The sequence below is a fragment of the Cherax quadricarinatus genome, unplaced genomic scaffold (assembly GCF_038502225.1).
Source record: "Cherax quadricarinatus isolate ZL_2023a unplaced genomic scaffold, ASM3850222v1 Contig10, whole genome shotgun sequence".
Classification (NCBI taxonomy): Eukaryota; Metazoa; Arthropoda; class Malacostraca; order Decapoda; family Parastacidae; genus Cherax; species Cherax quadricarinatus.
In genome coordinates, this window is record NW_027195036.1 from 720,066 (window position 1) to 739,875 (window position 19,810).

Here is a 19,810-nt window from a genome sequence, read left to right on the forward strand (position 1 = left end):
CAAAAGACTCCACCCGCGACATTCCCAACGCAACTGAGCAACCTATACTACAACCCACTCACTGTTCCCTCTGCCACCAATCCCCATATCACAAACCTCACCCCAACAGCTGTCCCTTATGGGCATTCTGACCCCACCCCCATCAACACAAGCCCCACCTACACCACAGCCCCATATAGGCCCCCACCAAGGCTCTCGCTCCCCCAACCCCAATATTCTTGCATGACCACAATGATAGAAAAGAAACTAAAGGTTTGGTACACAAACGCGGATGGAATAATGAATAAACATGAGGAGTGGAATGAAAGAATCAGTGAAAAATCCCCAGACATCATAGCAGTCACAGAAACAAAACTCGCTGAGACAATAACAGACACAATCTTCCCAACAGGATATCAGATCCTGAGGAAAGATAGAAGGAGTAGAGGGGGAGGAGGGGTTGCACTGCTCATAAAACACCGATGGGGATTTGAGGAAATGGAAGGCATGGACATGATTGGAGAAAGAGACTACATTGTAGGTACAATTCAGTCCGGAGAACATAAAGTAGTCATTGGAGTGATGTATAACCCACCACAGAACTGCAGGAGGCCAAGAGAGGAGTACGAAGTAAACAACAGGGTGATGGTGGACACACTGGCTGAGGTGGCAAGAAGAGCTCACTCGAGCAGAGCAAAGTTACTGGTAATGGGCGATTTCAACCACAGGGAGATCGACTGGGAAAACCTGGAGCCACATGGGGGTCCCGAAACATGGAGAGCCAAGATGATGGATGTGGTACTTGAAAACCTCATGCATCAACATGTCAGGGACACAACCAGAGAGAGAGGGGAGGATGAGCCAGCAAGACTGGATCTTGTGTTCACCCTGAGCAGTTCAGACATTGAGGACATCACTTATGAGAGGCCCCTTGGAGCTAGCGATCATGGGTTCTGAGTTTTGACTATATAGTAGAGTTACAAGTGGAGAAGGTAACAGGAACTGAAGGGGAAAGGCCAAACTATAAAAGGGGGGACTACACAGGTATGAGAAACTTCCTGCAGGAGGTTCAGTGGGACAGAGAAATGGTAGGAAAATCAGTAAACGAGATGATGGAATATGTGGCAGCAAAGTGCAAGGAGGCAGAGGAAAGTTTTGTTCCCAAGGGAAACGGAAATAATAGGAAGACCAAAACGAGTCCTTGGTTTACCCGAAGGTGTAGGGAGGCAAAAACTAAGTGCAACAGAGAATGGAAAAGGTACAGGAGGCATAGGACCCAGGAAAACAAGGAGATTAGTAGAAGAGCCAGAAACGAGTATGCACAGATAAGGAGGGAGGCCCAGCGACAGTATGAAAACGACATAGCATCGAAAGTCAAATCTGACCCGAAACTGCTGTATAGCCACATTAGGAGGAAGACAACAGTCAAGGACCAGGTGATAAGGCTGAGGAAAGAAGGTGGAGAACTCACAAGAAACGATCAAGAGGTATGTGAGGAGCTCAACACGAGATTTAAGGAAGTATTTACAGTAGAGACAGGAAGGACTCTGGGGGGACAGACCAGATGGGGACACCAGCAAGGAATACACCAACAAGTGTTGGACGACATACATACAGATGAGGAGGAGGTGAAGAAACTGCTAAGGGACATCGATACCTCAAAGGCAATGGGACCAGACAACATCTCCCCGTGGGTCCTTAGAGAGGGAGCAGATATGTTGTGCGTGCCACTTACCACAATCTTCAACACATCCCTGGAAACTGGGCAACTACCTGAAGTATGGAAGACGGCAAATGTAGTTCCCATTTTTAAAAAAGGAGACAGAAAAGAGGCACTAAACTATAGACCTGTGTCATTGACGTGTATAGTATGCAAAATTATGGAGAAGATTATCAGGAGGAGAGTGGTGGAGCACCTGGAACGGAACAGGAGTATAAATGCCAACCAGCACGGATTCACGGAAGGCAAATCCTGTGTCACAAACCTTCTGGAGTTTTATGATAAAATAACAGAAGTAAGACAAGAGAGAGAGGGGTGGGTTGATTGCATCTTCTTGGACTGCAAGAAGGCCTTTGACACAGTTCCTCACAAGAGATTAGTGCAGAAGCTAGAGCATCAGGCGCATATAACAGGAAGGGCACTGCAATGGATCAGAGAATACCTGACAGGGAGGCAACAACGAGTCATGGTACGTAATGATGTATCACAGTGGGCACCTGTGACGAGCGGGGTCCCACAGGGGTCGGTCCTAGGACCAGTGCTATTTTTGGTATATGTGAACGACATGACGGAAGGGTTAGACTCAGAAGTGTCCCTGTTTGCAGATGATGTGAAGTTAATGAGGAGAATTAAATCTGATGAGGACCAGGCAGGACTTCAAAGAGACCTGGACAGACTGGACACCTGGTCCAGCAAATGGCTTCTCGAATTTAATCCTGCCAAATGCAAAGTCATGAAGATGGGGGAGGGGCACAGAAGACCACAGACAGAGTATAGGCTAGGTGGCCAAAGACTGCAAACCTCACTCAAGGAGAAAGATCTTGGGGTGAGTATAACACCGAGCATGTCTCCGGAAGCACACATCAATCAGATAACTGCTGCAGCATATGGGCGCCTGGCAAACCTGAGAACAGCATTCCGATACCTTAGTAAGGAATCATTCAAGACACTGTACACCGTGTATGTCAGGCCCATACTGGAGTATGCAGCACCTGTTTGGAACCCGCACTTGATAAAGCACGTCAAGAAACTAGAGAAAGTACAAAGGTTTGCGACAAGGTTAGTTCCAGAGCTAAGGGGAATGTCCTATGAGGAAAGATTAAGGGAAATCGGCCTGACCACACTGGAGGACAGGAGGGTCAGGGGAGACATGATAACGACATATAAAATACTGCGTGGAATAGACAAGGTGGACAAAGACAGGATGTTCCAGGGAGGGGACACAGAAACAAGAGGCCACAATTGGAAGTTGAAGACACAAATGAGTCAGAGAGATAGTAGGAAGTATTTCTTCAGTCATAGAGTTGTAAGGCAGTGGAATAGCCTAGAAAATGACGTAGTGGAGGCAGGAACCATACACAGTTTTAAGACGAGGTTTGATAAAGCTCATGGAGCGGGGAGAGAGAGGGCCTAGTAGCAACCGGTGAAGAGGCGGGGCCAGGAGCTAGGACTCGACCCCTGCAACCACAAATAGGTGAGTACAAATAGGTGAGTACACACACACGCACACACACGCACACACACACACACACACACACACACACACACACACACACACACACACACACACACACACACACACACACATGCTGAGAGGAATTGACAAGGTGGACAAAGACAGGATGTTCCAGATATGGGACACAGCAACAAGGGTACACAGTTGGAAGTTGAAGACACAGATGAATCACAGGGATGTTAGGAAGTATTTCTTCAGCCACAGAGTAGTCAGGAAGTGGAATAGTTTGAAAAGCGATGTAGTGGAGGCAGGATCCATACATAGCTTTAAGCAGAGGTATGATAAAGCTCACGGTTCATGGAGAGTGACCTAGTAGCGACCAGTGAAGAGGCGGGGCCAGGAGCTTGGACTCAACCCCTGCAACCTCAACTAGGTGAGAACACACACACACACACACACATGCTGAGAGGAACTGACAAGGTGGACAAAGACAGGATGTTCCAGAGATGGGACACAGCAACAAGGGGACACAATTGGAAGTTGAAGACACAGATGAATCACAGGGATGTTAGGAAGCATTTCTTCAGCCATAGGGTTGACAGGAAGTTGAATAGTCTGGCAAGTGATGTAGTGGAGGCAGGATCCATACACAGCTTTAAGAAGAAGTATGATAAAGCTCATAGAGCAGGGAGAGTTACCTAGCAGAGACCAGTAAAGAGGCGGGGCCAGGAACGATGACTCGACTCCTGCAACCAGAATTAGGTGAGTACAGCGCCTCGGGTTGGATTCCTATCTACTTAAAAGTGAATTTAGTTAAAATTGTTAATTGTTTCTTTTCCCCGAGACTAACTTTGTTAATTTTGTTCTTGTTTTTGCTGTTGTTCTTGTCGATGTTGTTGTTATTGTTGCTGTTGATTTTCATACATGTATCAGTGGAAGTTCAGTGGTTCTCCTGGTTAACACAGTTACATGTATCAGTGGAGGTTCAGTGGTTCTCCTGGTTAACACAGTTACATGTATCAGTGGAGGTTCAGTGGTTCTCCTGGTTAACACAGTTACATGTATCAGTGGAAGTTCAGTGGTTCTCCTGGGTAACACAGTTACATGTATCAGTAGAAGTTCAGTGGTTCTCCTGGGTAACACAGTTACATGTATCAGTGGAAGTTCAGTGGTTCTCCTGGGTAACACAGTTACATGTATCAGTGTATCAGTGGAAGTTCAGTGGTTCTCCTGGGTAACACAGTTACATGTATCAGTGGAAGTTCAGTGGTTCTCCTGGGTAACACAGTTACATGTATCAGTGGAAGTTCAGTGGTTCTCCTGGGTAACACAGTTACATGTATCAGTGGAAGTTCAGTGGTTCTCCTGGGTAACACAGTTACATGTATCAGTGGAAGCTCAGTGGTTCTCCTGGGTAACAGTTACATGTATCAGTGGAAGTTCAGTGGTTCTCCTGGGTAACACAGTTACATGTATCAGTGGAAGTTCAGTGGTTCTCCTGGGTAACACAGTTACATGTATCAGTGGAAGCTCAGTGGTTCTCCTGGGTAACAGTTACATGTATCAGTGGAAGTTCAGTGGTTCTCCTGGGTAACACAGTTACATGTATCAGTGGAAGTTCAGTGGTTCTCCTGGGTAACACAGTTACATGTATCAGTGGAAGTTCAGTGGTTCTCCTGGGTAACAGTTACATGTATCATTGCAAGTTCAGTGGTTCTCCAGGGTAACACAGTTCTATGTATCAGTGGAAGTTCAGTGGTTCTCCTGGGTAACACAATTACATGTATCAGTGGAAGTTCAGTGGTTCTCCTCTGTAACACAGTTACATGTATCAGTGGAAGTTCAGTGGTTCTCCTGGGTAACACAGTTACATGTATCAGTGGACGTTCAGTGGTTCTCCTGGGTAACACAGTTACATGTATCAGTGGAAGTTCAGTGGTTCTCCTGGGTAACACAGTTATATGTATCAGTGGAAGTTCAGTGGTTCTCTTGGGTAACACAGTTATATGTATCAGTGGAAGTTCAGTGGTTCTCTTGGGTAACACAGTTATATGTATCAGTGGAAGTTCAGTGGTTCTCTTGGGTAACACAGTTATATGTATCAGTGGAAGTTCAGTGGTTCTCTTGGGTAACAGTTACATGTATCATTGCAAGTTCAGTGGTTCTCCAGGGTAACACAGTGGTTCTCCTGGGTAACAGTTCTCTTGGGTAACACAGTTACATGTATCAGTGGAGGTTCAGTGGTTCTCCTGGCTAACACAGTTACAGGTATCATTGGAAGTTCAGTGGTTCTCCTGGGTAACACAGTTACATGTATCAGTGGAGGTTCAGTGGTTCTCCTGGGTAACACAATTACATGTATCAGTTCTATGTATCAGTGGAAGTTCAGTGGTTCTCCTCTGTAACACAGTTACATGTATCAGTGGAAGTTCAGTGGTTCTCCTGGGTAACACAGTTACATGTATCAGTGGAAGTTCAGTGGTTCTCCTCTGTAACACAGTTACATGTATCAGTGGAAGTTCAGTGGTTCTCCTCTGTAACACAGTTACATGTATCAGTGGAAGTTCAGTGGTTCTCCTGGGTAACACAGTTACATGTATCAGTGGAAGTTCAGTGGTTCTCCTCTGTAACACAGTTACATGTATCAGTGGAAGTTCAGTGGTTCTCCTCTGTAACACAGTTACATGTATCAGTGGAAGTTCAGTGGTTCTCCTGGGTAACACAGTTACATGTATCAGTGGAAGTTCAGTGGTTCTCCTGGGTAACACAGTTACATGTATCAGTGGAAGTTCAGTGGTTCTCCTGCATAACACAGTTACTTGTATCAGTGGACGTTCAGTGGTTCTCCTGGGTAACACAGTTACATGTATCAGTGAAAGTTCAGTGGTTCTCTTGGGTAACACAGTTACATGTATCAGTGGAGGTTCAGTGGTTCTCCTGGCTAACACAGTTACATGTATCAGTGGAGGTTCAGTGGTTCTCCTGGGTAACACAGTTACATGTATCAGTGGAAGTTCAGTGGTTCTCCTGCATAACACAGTTACATGTATCAGTGGACGTTCAGTGGTTCTCCTGGGCAACACAGTTACATGTATCAGTGAAAGTTCAGTGGTTCTCTTGGGTAACACAGTTACATGTATCAGTGGAGGTTCAGTGGTTCTCCTGGGTAACACAGTTACATGTATCAGTGAAAGTTCAGTGGTTCTCTTGGGTAACACAGTTACATGTATCAGTGGAGGTTCAGTGGTTCTCCTGGTTAACACAGTTACATGTATCAGTGGAGGTTCAGTGGTTCTCCTGGTTAACACAGTTACATGTATCAGTGGAGGTTCAGTGGTTCTCCAGGGTAACACAGTTACATTTATCAGTGGAGGTTCAGTGGTTCTCCTGGGTAACACAGTTACATGTATCAGTGGAGGTTCAGTGGTTCTCCTGGGTAACACAGTTACATGTATCAGTGGAGGTTCAGTGGTTCTCCTGGTTAACACAGTTACATGTATCAGTGGAGGTTCAGTGGTTCTCCTGGTTAACACAGTTACATGTATCAGTGGAGGTTCAGTGATTCTCCTGGTTAACACAGTTACATGTATCAGTGGAGGTTCAGTGGTTCTCCTGGTTAACACAGTTACATGTATCAGTGGAGGTTCAGTGGTTCTCCTGGTTAACACAGTTACATGTATCAGTGGAGGTTCAGTGGTTCTCCTGGTTAACACAATTACATGTATCAGTGGAAGTTCAGTGGTTCTCCAGGGTAACACAGTTACATGTATCAGTGGAAGTTCAGTGGTTCTCCAGGGTAACACAGTTACATGTATCAGTGGAGGTTCAGTGGTTCTCCTGGGTAACACAGTTACATGTATCAGTGGAGGTTCAGTGGTTCTCCTGGTTAACACAGTTACATGTATCAGTGGAGGTTCAGTGGTTCTCCTGGTTAACACAGTTACATGTATCAGTGGAGGTTCAGTGGTTCTCCTGGTTAACACAGTTACATGTATCAGTGGAGGTTCAGTGGTTCTCCTGGTTAACACAGTTACATGTATCAGTGGAAGTTCAGTGGTTCTCCTGGGTAACACAGTTACATGTATCAGTGGAGGTTCAGTGGTTCTCCTGGGTAACACAATTACATGTATCAGTGGAAGTTCAGTGGTTCTCCTGGGTAACACAGTTACATGTATCAGTGGAAGTTCAGTGGTTCTCCAGGGTAACACAGTTACATGTATCAGTGGGGGTTGAGTGGATCTCCTGGGTAACTCACCCACAGTGTATCTCGTCACCCCACAGGTAAACCGGCACCCAGGGTCACCTGGTGGATGAAGGGCGAGATGATAGATGACACATACGAGTCCCTAGGTGCACACACGGTGACCAACACACTCACCCTGGTGGGACTCTCTCGTGCACACCTCCACGCCGTCCTGGTGTGCACGGCGTCCAACAGTAACCACACTGCTGCCGTCCACACCTCCATCACCATCGAGATGAACTGTGAGTATTCTATTTTAATTATGAGTACTAACGTGATTAATTCTGGGTACCAACGTGGTTAATTCTGGGTACCAACGTGGTTAATTCTGGGTACCAACGTGGTTAATTCTGGGTACCAACGTGGTTAATTCTGGGTACCAATGTGGTTAATTCTGGGTACCAATGTGGTTAATTCTGGGTACTAATGTGGTTAATTCTGAGTACCAACGCAGTTAATTCTGGGTACAATGTGGTTAATTCTGGGTACCAATGTGGTTAATTCTGGGTACCTACGTGGTTAGTTCTGGATACCAACGTTGTTAATTCTGGGTACCAATGTGGTTAATTCTAGGTACCAACGTGGTTAATTCTGGGTACCAACGTGGTTAATTCTGGGTACCAATGTGGTTAATTCTGGGTACCAATGTGGTTAATTCTGGGTACCAATGTGGTTAATTCTGGGTACCAATGTGGTTAATTCTAGGTACCAACGTGGTTAATTCTGAGTACCAACGTGGTTAATTCTGGGTACCAGTGTGGTTAATTCTGAGTACCAACAGTTAATTCTGGGTACCAACGTGGTTAATTCTGAGTACCAGCACGATTAATTTTGAGTACCAACACGATTAATTTTGAGTACCAACACGATTAATTTTGAGTACCAGCACGATTAATTATGAGTACCAACACGATTAATTTTGAGTGGCCTGGTGGTCCGTGGCCTGGTGGTCCGTGGCCTTGTGGTCCGTGGCCTGGTGGTCCGTGGCCTGGTGGTCCGTGGCCTGGTGGCTAAAGCTCTCTCTTCACAAGGCGGATGTCCGGGTTCGATTCCTGGCGAGGGTTGAAACATTGGACGTGTTTCTTTACACCGGTTGTCTATGTTCACCCATCAGTAAAGTGGGTACCAGGGTGTTAGTGGACTGGTGTGGGTCGCATCCTGGGACAAAACTGACCTAATTTGCGGGAAATGCTCAGCATAACAAGCGGCTTTCTATATAGTAGTATGTCAGTGATGTCAGCTATGGTCTGTATACCTTGTACATGTACTGGTAGTAAATAATTATATTATTATTATAATTATTATTATTATTATTATTATTATTATTATTATTATTATTATTGTATGCTACATATATCCTGTTGATATATTAATTTATTATATATTTTTAATGTGGCGACATTTCGCTCTCCAGGAACTATGTCGAGCCGTTAAGGCGTGACAAAGCTCCTGTAGAGCGAAACGTTGCCGCAATAAAATGTCAAATTAGCAGCATCTGTGTCCACTTACCTAACATTTCGTGGGTAATTCTACCAACATTAATTTTAAAATATTGATTATGTTGTAACTTGGCGTAACTTAAGTTACAGTGTCCTCATAAATGATCTGTAATGTTTATAATTAACTATGATTATTCTAATTATTTGTAGTAATTGTCTCATTAGTTCGTAAAGAAAATGAACATCTTACCTCACTTGAACACAATTAGTAAACACTTGAAGCAGACGTCTTCTCTTCTTCCTAAGTTCTCCATGTTTCTCTGTTCCAAATTCTCTTACCTGGTGTTTAGTGAATATTATAAAGTACACTTTACCCGGTATACACAATAGACATGACTTCTCAAATCTATCCATATACATTTTCCCAACCTATTTTTATGCTACCCAGTTCATAGCTTTTGTAATCTTTCTGACTCACGAAATCGTAATGACGCGATTGTAAACAAACCCCATCCGTGGTATGGTTGGTTTTTCTGTAACCTATCTGTCTAATGTACCAGCAGATTTTTCCACCAAATGTGTAACTACTACTACCACTAGTATTATACCTCACTGTAACGGCTTGACAAAGCTCCTGGAGAGCGAAACGTTGCCACATTGTTGCATTTGTGTCCTTTTACTTAATAATTAATTTCCTATAATTCTTACTGGCTTGTCTCTATATCTCTCGTCCAGAAGAAGGATACATACTTTATGTTAATTCATATGTATCTTTCTTCATGGATATATTGAACAAGTTAACGTATCACTGTAAAACTGTATCCACACCATCTGTCAGCATGTCAGTCTTAATTCCAGCTGCTTCACCACCTTCCATCCTCACCACCTGCTTCATACATGTCTTCCACACACTCACCTCTGACACACCTCAATACGTAATGTCACCTTCTCTTCATCAATTCAATACATGATATTCAACACCTTCCTTTCATCAGTAATATGTAACATCTTAGAATCTTCTCTCCATCGATGCCTCTACTCCTACCCCCGTCCAACATTTCTACTACCTCATTCTTGATTGGCAATTTAAATTGCTTCCCCAAGGTTTTCCCAACATAAAATCTTACCAAACTGTTTCTCATTCTCAGCAAAATTTAATGATGAAATCTCACCCATTCTTTCACTTTCTCTTAGTTCGCACTTCTATTTTTTTTGAACTCTCGTATCTCTGCATATATTCTATTTAAGATATATCGTAAAACCTTAATCACTCTTACCTCATTCCACTAACCATTTCTCTCTTCACAAACACCTGCCCCCTCCTTCCTATTAACAACAAACCTCTATTAAATATACAATCAGTGTATTCTTACAGCTACACTATACTTCCTCAGCCTCCTTTTTAATCACTGTCACTTTGAACACTTGATCATACCTCCCACTAACTTTTCACTTCTCTCTTTCCTACTGACACAATTTTCCTTCTTTTTCCTTGTGCTGTTATTACCCCCTTCATAAAGGTGGCAGTGAAGCAATTGCAAAGAATTACAGACCGATAGCACTAACGTCCCACATCATGAAAAATCTTTGAGAGGGTTGTAAGAAGCAAGATCACCGCCCACTTAGAGACCCATCAGTTACACAATCCAGGGCAACACGAGTTTAGGGCAGGTCGCTCCTACCTGTCCCAGCTACTGGACCACTATGACAAGGTCCTGGATGCTATAGAGGTTAAACAATATGCAGATGTAGTATACACAGAATAAGCGAAAGTCTTCGATAAGAGCGCCCATGGTGTAATAGCACACAAAATGCGTGATAAAGGAATAATAGCAAACGTGAGTAGATGGATTTGTAATTTCCTAACAAACAGAACACAGAGTAATAGTAAACAGAGTAAAGTTTATGGCTATAGTGAAAAGCTCTGTTCCACAAGGTACAGTACTCTCCCCCATCCTGTTTCTCATCCTCATATCTGACATAGACAGAGATGAAAGCCACAGCACCGTGTCTTCCTTTGCGGATGACACCCGAGTGTGCATGACAGTGTCCTCCATCGAAGACACTGCAAGTCTCCAAGCGGACATCAACCAAATCTTTGAATGGGCTGCAGAAAACATTAAGTTCAGTGAAGAGAAATTTCAGTTACTCCGATATGGGAAACTCGAGGAAATTAAAATCCAACCACACAATAGTGTAAAACTAAAGTGAAGGACCTGGGAGTGATAATGTAAAAGGATCTCACTATCAGAGATCACAACGATGTATCTATCACATCTAGGAAAATTAGAAAAGATGGATAATAAGAACCTTAAAAACTAGGAAAGCCAAGCCCATAATTATCTTCAAATTGCTTGTTCTTTCTAGGCTGGAATATTGCTGTACTATAACGGCCCCTTTCAAGGCAGACGAAATGCGGACCTGGAGAATGTACAGAGAACTTTCACGGTACGCATAGGTACGATAAGGCACCTAAATTACCGGAAAGAATGAAGTCCGTTGATTTGTACTCCTTGGAACGCAGGCAAAAAAGATATATGATAATATACACTTGGAAAATCCTAGAGGGACTAGTCTCAAATTGACACACGAATATTACTCCCTACAAAAGCAAAAGACTCGGCAGGAGATGCAACATTCCCCCAATGAAAAGCAGGAGCGCCACGAGTACGCTAAGAGACAACACAATAAGTGTCAGGGGCCCAAGACTGTTCATCTGCCTCCCAGCATAAGGGGGATTATCAATAGACCCATGGATGTCTTCAAGAAGGCACTGGACAGGCACCTGAAGTTAGTACCTGATCAGCCGGGCTGTAGTTCTGCATCTGTTTGCATGCGGACAGCAGTAACAGCCTGGTTGATCAGACCCTGATCTACCACGAGTCCTGGTCTCAGACCGAGCCGCGGGGGCGTTGACCCCCAGAACCCTCTCCAGGTTTACTTCAGGTATGTACATATGTATATGCTTCAATCTGATAAACTCTACGTTTCTCACAACCCACATTTCACTAAGCTGACCAGGAATGATTCACCTCAGTGTATCAGTGTATGATGGCCTGTTACTGGCGTAGTCTAGCTGGTTGTCACTTCTCAGTGTGATGACCTGTTACTGGCGTAGTCTAGCTGGTTGTCACTTCTCAGTGTGATGACCTGTTACTGGCGTAGTCTAGCTGGTTGTCACTTCTCAGTGTGATAACCTGTTACTGGCGTAGTCTAGCTGGTTGCCACTTCTCAGTGTGATGACCTGTTACTGGCGTAGTCTAGCTGGTTGTCACTTCTCAGTGTGATGACCTGTTACTGGCGTAGTCTAGCTGGTTGTCACTTCTCAGTGTGATGACCTGTTACTGGCATAGTCTAGCTGGTTCTCACTTCTCAGTGTGATGACCTGTTACTGGCAGAGTCTAGCTGGTTGTCACTTCTCAGTGTGATGACCTGTTACTGGCGTAGTCTAGCTGGTTGTCACTTCTCAGTGTGATGACCTGTTACTGGCGTAGTCTAGCTGGTTGTCACTTCTCAGTGTGATGACCTGTTACTGGCGTAGTCTAGCTGGTTGCCACTTCTCAGTGTGATGACCTGTTACTGGCGTAGTCTAGCTGGTTGTCACTTCTCAGTGTGATGACCTGTTACTGGCGTAGTCTAGCTGGTTGTCACTTCTCAGTGTGATGACCTGTTACTGGCGTAGTCTAGCTGGTTGTCACTTCTCAGTGTGATGACCTGTTACTGGCGTAGTCTAGCTGGTTGCCACTTCTCAGTGTGATGACCTGTTACTGGCGTAGTCTAGCTGGTTGTCACTTCTCAGTGTGATGACCTGTTACTGGCGTAGTCTAGCTGGTTGTCACTTCTCAGTGTGATGACCTGTTACTGGCATAGTCTAGCTGGTCGTCACTTCTCAGTGTGATGACCTGTTACTGGCGTAGTCTAGCTGGTCGTCACTTCTCAGTGTGATGACCTGTTACTAGCGTAGTCTAGCTGGTCGTCACTTCTCAGTGTGATGACCTGTTACTGGCGTAGTCTAGCTGGTCGTCACTTCTCAGTGTGATGACCTGTTACTGGCGTAGTCTAGCTGGTTGTCACTTCTCAGTGTGATGACCTGTTACTGGCGTAGTCTAGCTGGTCGTCACTTCTCAGTGTGATGACCTGTTACTGGCGTAGTCTAGCTGGTTGTCACTTCTCAGTGTGATGACCTGTTACTGGCATAGTCTAGCTGGTCGTCACTTCTCAGTGTGATGACCTGTTACTGGCGTAGTCTAGCTGGTTGTCACTTCTCAGTGTGATGACCTGTTACTGGCATAGTGTAGCTGGTTGTTACTTCTCAGTGTGATGACCTGTTACTGGCGTAGTCTAGCTGGTTGCCACTTCTCAGTGTGATGACCTGTTACTGGCGTAGTCTAGCTGGTCGTCACTTCTCAGTGTGATGACCTGTTACTGGCGCTAGTCTAGCTGGTTGTCACTTCTCAGTGTGATGACCTGTTACTGGCATAGTCTAGCTGGTTGTCACTTCTCAGTGTGATGACCTGTTACTGGCATAGTCTAGCTGGTTGTCACTTCTCAGTGTGATGACCTGTTACTGGCGTAGTCTAGCTGGTTGTCACTTCTCAGTGTGATGACCTGTTACTGGCGTAGTCTAGCTGGTTGTCACTTCTCAGTGTGATGACCTGTTACTGGCATAGTCTAGCTGGTTGTCACTTCTCAGTGTGATGACCTGTTACTGGCATAGTCTAGCTGGTTGTCACTTCTCAGTGTGATGACCTGTTACTGGCGTAGTCTAGCTGGTTGTCACTTCTCAGTGTGATGACCTGTTACTGGCGTAGTCTAGCTGGTCGTCACTTCTCAGTGTGATGACCTGTTACTGGCGTAGTCTAGCTGGTTGTCACTTCTCAGTGTGATGACCTGTTACTGGCGTAGTCTAGCTGGTCGTCACTTCTCAGTGTGATGACATGTTACTGGCGTAGTCTAGCTGGTTGTCACTTCTCAGTGTGATGACCTGTTACTGGCATAGTCTAGCTGGTCGTCACTTCTCAGTGTGATGACCTGTTACTGGCGTAGTCTAGCTGGTCGTCACTTCTCAGTGTGATGAACTGTTACTGGCATAGTCTAGCTGGTTGTCACTTCTCAGTGTGATGACCTGTTACTGGCGTAGTCTAGCTGGTTGCCACTTCTCAGTGTGATGACCTGTTACTGGCGTAGTCTAGCTGGTTGCCACTTCTCAGTGTGATGACCTGTTACTGGCGTAGTCTAGCTGGTTGTCACTTCTCAGTGTGATGACCTGTTACTGGCATAGTCTAGCTGGTTGTCACTTCTCAGTGTGATGACCTGTTACTGGCGTAGTCTAGCTGGTTGTCACTTCTCAGTGTGATGACCTGTTACTGGCATAGTCTAGCTGGTTGTCACTTCTCAGTGTGATGACCTGTTACTGGCGTAGTCTAGCTGGTTGTCACTTCTCAGTGTGATGACCTGTTACTGGCGTAGTCTAGCTGGTTGTCACTTCTCAGTGTGATGACCTGTTACTGGCGTAGTCTAGCTGGTCGTCACTTCTCAGTGTGATGACCTGTTACTGGCGTAGTCTAGCTGGTTGTCACTTCTCAGTGTGATGACCTGTTACTGGCGTAGTCTAGCTGGTCGTCACTTCTCAGTGTGATGACCTGTTACTGGCGTAGTCTAGCTGGTTGTCACTTCTCAGTGTGATGACCTGTTACTGGCATAGTCTAGCTGGTCGTCACTTCTCAGTGTGATGACCTGTTACTGGCGTAGTCTAGCTGGTTGTCACTTCTCAGTGTGATGACCTGTTACTGGCGTAGTCTAGCTGGTTGTCACTTCTCAGTGTGATGACCTGTTACTGGCGTAGTCTAGCTGGTTGTCACTTCTCAGTGTGATGACCTGTTACTGGCGTAGTCTAGCTGGTTGCCACTTCTCAGTGTGATGACCTGTTACTGGCGTAGTCTAGCTGGTTGTCACTTCTCAGTGTGATGACCTGTTACTGGCGTAGTCTAGCTGGTTGTCACTTCTCAGTGTGATGACCTGTTACTGGCATAGTCTAGCTGGTCGTCACTTCTCAGTGTGATGACCTGTTACTGGCGTAGTCTAGCTGGTCGTCACTTCTCAGTGTGATGACCTGTTACTAGCGTAGTCTAGCTGGTCGTCACTTCTCAGTGTGATGACCTGTTACTGGCGTAGTCTAGCTGGTCGTCACTTCTCAGTGTGATGACCTGTTACTGGCGTAGTCTAGCTGGTTGTCACTTCTCAGTGTGATGACCTGTTACTGGCGTAGTCTAGCTGGTTGCCACTTCTCAGTGTGATGACCTGTTACTGGCGTAGTCTAGCTGGTTGTCACTTCTCAGTGTGATGACCTGTTACTGGCGTAGTCTAGCTGGTTGTCACTTCTCAGTGTGATGACCTGTTACTGGCATAGTCTAGCTGGTCGTCACTTCTCAGTGTGATGACCTGTTACTGGCGTAGTCTAGCTGGTCGTCACTTCTCAGTGTGATGACCTGTTACTTGCGTAGTCTAGCTGGTCGTCACTTCTCAGTGTGATGACCTGTTACTGGCGTAGTCTAGCTGGTCGTCACTTCTCAGTGTGATGACCTGTTACTGGCGTAGTCTAGCTGGTCGTCACTTCTCAGTGTGATGACCTGTTACTGGCGTAGTCTAGCTGGTTGTCACTTCTCAGTGTGATGACCTGTTACTGGCGTAGTCTAGCTGGTTGTCACTTCTCAGTGTGATGACCTGTTACTGGCGTAGTCTAGCTGGTTGTCACTTCTCAGTGTGATGACCTGTTACTGGCGTAGTCTAGCTGGTTGTCACTTCTCAGTGTGATGACCTGTTACTGGCGTAGTCTAGCTGGTTGTCACTTCTCAGTGTGATGACCTGTTACTGGCGTAGTCTAGCTGGTCGTCACTTCTCAGTGTGATGACCTGTTACTGGCGTAGTCTAGCTGGTTGTCACTTCTCAGTGTGATGACCTGTTACTGGCATAGTCTAGCTGGTGGCGTAGTCACTTCTCAGTGTGATGACCTGTTACTGGCGTAGTCTAGCTGGTTGTCACTTCTCAGTGTGATGACCTGTTACTGGCGTAGTCTAGCTGGTTGTCACTTCTCAGTGTGATGACCTGTTACTGGCGTAGTCTAGCTGGTTGTCACTTCTCAGTGTGACCTGACCTGTTACTGGCACTTCTAGTCTAGCTGGTAGCTGGTCACTTCTCAGTGTGATGACCTGTTACTGGCGTAGTCTAGCTGGTTGTCACTTCTCAGTGTGATGACCTGTTACTGGCGTAGTCTAGCTGGTTGTCACTTCTCAGTGTGATGACCTGTTACTGGCATAGTCTAGCTGGTTGTCACTTCTCAGTGTGATGACCTGTTACTGGCGTAGTCTAGCTGGTTGTCACTTCTCAGTGTGATGACCTGTTACTGGCGTAGTCTAGCTGGTTGTCACTTCTCAGTGTGATGACCTGTTACTGGCGTAGTCTAGCTGGTTGTCACTTCTCAGTGTGATGACCTGTTACTGGCGTAGTCTAGCTGGTTGTCACTTCTCAGTGTGATGACCTGTTACTGGCGTAGTCTAGCTGGTCGTCACTTCTCAGTGTGATGACCTGTTACTGGCGTAGTCTAGCTGGTTGTCACTTCTCAGTGTGATGACCTGTTACTGGCGTACCTGTTACTGGCGTAGTCTAGCTGGTGTCACTTCTCAGTGTGATGACCTGTTACTGGCTTAGTCTAGCTGGTTGTCACTTCTCAGTGTGATGACCTGTTACTGGCGTAGTCTAGCTGGTTGTCACTTCTCAGTGTGATGACCTGTTACTGGCGTAGTCTAGCTGGTAGTCACTTCTCAGTGTGATGACCTGTTACTGGCGTAGTCTAGCTGGTTGTCACTTCTCAGTGTGATGACCTGTTACTGGCGTAGTCTAGCTGGTCTGCTGGTTGTCACTTCTCAGTGTGATGACCTGTTACTGGCATAGTCTAGCTGGTTGTCACTTCTCAGTGTGATGACCTGTTACTGGCGTAGTCTAGCTGGTTGTCACTTCTCAGTGTGATGACCTGTTACTGGCATAGTCTAGCTGGTTGTCACTTCTCAGTGTGATGACCTGTTACTGGCGTAGTCTAGCTGGTTGTCACTTCTCAGTGTGATGACCTGTTACTGGCGTAGTCTAGCTGGTTGTCACTTCTCAGTGTGATGACCTGTTACTGGCGTAGTCTAGCTGGTTGTCACTTCTCAGTGTGATGACCTGTTACTGGCGTAGTCTAGCTGGTTGTCACTTCTCAGTGTGATGACCTGTTACTGGCGTAGTCTAGCTGGTTGTCACTTCTCAGTGTGATGACCTGTTACTGGCGTAGTCTAGCTGGTTGTCACTTCTCAGTGTGATGACCTGTTACTGGCATAGTCTAGCTGGTTGTCACTTCTCAGTGTGATGACCTGTTACTGGTTGTCACTTCTAGTCTAGCTGGCTTGTCACTTCTCAGTGTGATGACCTGTTACTGGCGTAGTCTAGCTGGTTGTCACTTCTCAGTGTGATGACCTGTTACTGGCTGGTTGTCACTTCTAGTCTAGCTGGTTGTCACTTCTCAGTGTGATGACCTGTTACTGGCGTAGTCTAGCTGGTTGTCACTTCTCAGTGTGATGACCTGTTACTGGCATAGTCTAGCTGGCTTGTCACTTCTCAGTGTGATGACCTGTTACTGGCGTAGTCTAGCTGGTTGTCACTTCTCAGTGTGATGACCTGTTACTGGCATAGTCTAGCTGCTTGTCACTTCTCAGTGTGATGACCTGTTACTGGCGTAGTCTAGCTGGTCGTCACTTCTCAGTGTGATGACCTGTTACTGGCGTAGTCTAGCTGGTTGTCACTTCTCAGTGTGATGACCTGTTACTGGCGTAGTCTAGCTGGTTGTCACTTCTCAGTGTGATGACCTGTTACTGGCGTAGTCTAGCTGGTTGTCACTTCTCAGTGTGATGACCTGTTACTGGCGTAGTCTAGCTGGTTGTCACTTCTCAGTGTGATGACCTGTTACTGGCGTAGTCTAGCTGGTTGTCACTTCTCAGTGTGATGACCTGTTACTGGCGTAGTCTAGCTGGTTGTCACTTCTCAGTGTGATGACCTGTTACTGGCATAGTCTAGCTGGTCGTCACTTCTCAGTGTGATGACCTGTTACTGGCATAGTCTAGCTGGTCGTCACTTCTCAGTGTGATGACCTGTTACTGGCGTAGTCTAGCTGGTCGTCACTTCTCAGTGTGATGACCTGTTACTGGCATAGTCTAGCTGGTCGTCACTTCTCAGTGTGATGACCTGTTACTGGCGTAGTCTAGCTGGTTGTCACTTCTCAGTGTGATGACCTGTTACTGGCGTAGTCTAGCTGGTTGTCACTTCTCAGTGTGATGACCTGTTACTGGCGTAGTCTAGCTGGTTGTCACTTCTCAGTGTGATGACCTGTTACTGGCATAGTCTAGCTGGTAGCTGGTTGTCACTTCTCAGTTTGATGACCTGTTACTGGCATAGTCTAGCTGGTTTTCACTTCTCAGTGTGATGACCTGTTACTGGCATAGTCTATCTGCTTGTCACTTCTCAGTGTGATGACCTGTTACTGGCGTAGTCTAGCTGGTTGTCACTTCTAAGTGTGATGACCTGTTACTGGCGTAGTCTAGCTGGTTGTCACTTCTCAGTGTGATGACCTGTTACTGGCGTAGTCTAGCTGGTTGTCACTTCTCAGTGTGATGACCTGTTACTGGCGTAGTCTAGCTCGTTGTCACTTCTCAGTGTGATGACCTGTTACTGGCGTAGTCTAGCTGGTTGTCACTTCTCAGTGTGATGACCTGTTACTGGCGTAGTCTAGCTGGTTGTCACTTCTCAGTGTGATGACCTGTTACTGGCATAGTCTAGCTGGTTGTCACTTCTCAGTGTGATGACCTGTTACTGGCGTAGTCTAGCTGGTTGTCACTTCTCAGTGTGATGACCTGTTACTGGCGTAGTCTAGCTGGTTGTCACTTCTCAGTGTGATGACCTGTTACTGGCGTAGTCTAGCTGGTTGTCACTTCTCAGTGTGATGACCTGTTACTGGCATAGTCTAGCTGGTTGTCACTTCTCAGTGTGATGACCTGTTACTGGCGTAGTCTAGCTGGTTGTCACTTCTCAGTGTGATGACCTGTTACTGGCTTAGTCTAGCTGGTTGTCACTTCTCAGTGTGATGACCTGTTACTGGCGTAGTCTAGCTGGTTGTCACTTCTCAGTGTGATGACCTGTTACTGGCGTAGTCTAGCTGGTTGTCACTTCTCAGTGTGATGACCTGTTACTGGCGTAGTCTAGCTGGTTGTCACTTCTCAGTGTGATGACCTGTTACTGGCATAGTCTAGCTGGTTGTCACTTCTCAGTGTGATGACCTGTTACTGGCATAGTCTAGCTGGTTGTCACTTCTCAGTGTGATGACCTGTTACTGGCATAGTCTAGCTGGTTGTCACTTCTCAGTGTGATGACCTGTTACTGGCGTAGTCTAGCTGGTTGTCACTTCTCAGTGTGATGACCTGTTACTGGCGTAGTCTAGCTGGTCGTCACTTCTCAGTGTGATGACCTGTTACTGGCGTAGTCTAGCTGGTTGTCACTTCTCAGTGTGATGACCTGTTACTGGCGTAGTCTAGCTGGTTGTCACTTCTCAGTGTGATGACCTGTTACTGGCGTAGTCTAGCTGGTTGTCACTTCTCAGTGTGATGACCTGTTACTGGCATAGTCTAGCTGGTTGTCACTTCTCAGTGTGATGACCTGTTACTGGCATAGTCTAGCTGGTTGTCACTTCTCAGTGTGATGACCTGTTACTGGCATAGTCTAGCTGGTTGTCACTTCTCAGTGTGATGACCTGTTACTGGCGTAGTCTAGCTGGTTGTCACTTCTCAGTGTGATGACCTGTTACTGGCGTAGTCTAGCTGGTTGTCACTTCTCAGTGTGATGACCTGTTACTGGCGTAGTCTAGCTGGTTGTCACTTCTCAGTGTGATGACC

At 46.0% G+C, this 19,810-nt stretch overlaps 1 protein-coding gene across 1 annotated transcript in view; it reads left to right on the forward strand.

Moving 5' to 3' along the window:
- The window catches only part of LOC128685844 (neural cell adhesion molecule 2-like), a 367,732-nt gene that overhangs the window by 293,581 nt on the left and 54,341 nt on the right, over positions 1–19,810 (forward strand). Inside the window, exon 5 of the mRNA XM_053772544.2 lies at positions 7,437–7,640. Coding sequence (XP_053628519.2) covers positions 7,437–7,640 — 204 coding nt within the window. The remainder of the gene's footprint in view (positions 1–7,436; positions 7,641–19,810) is intronic.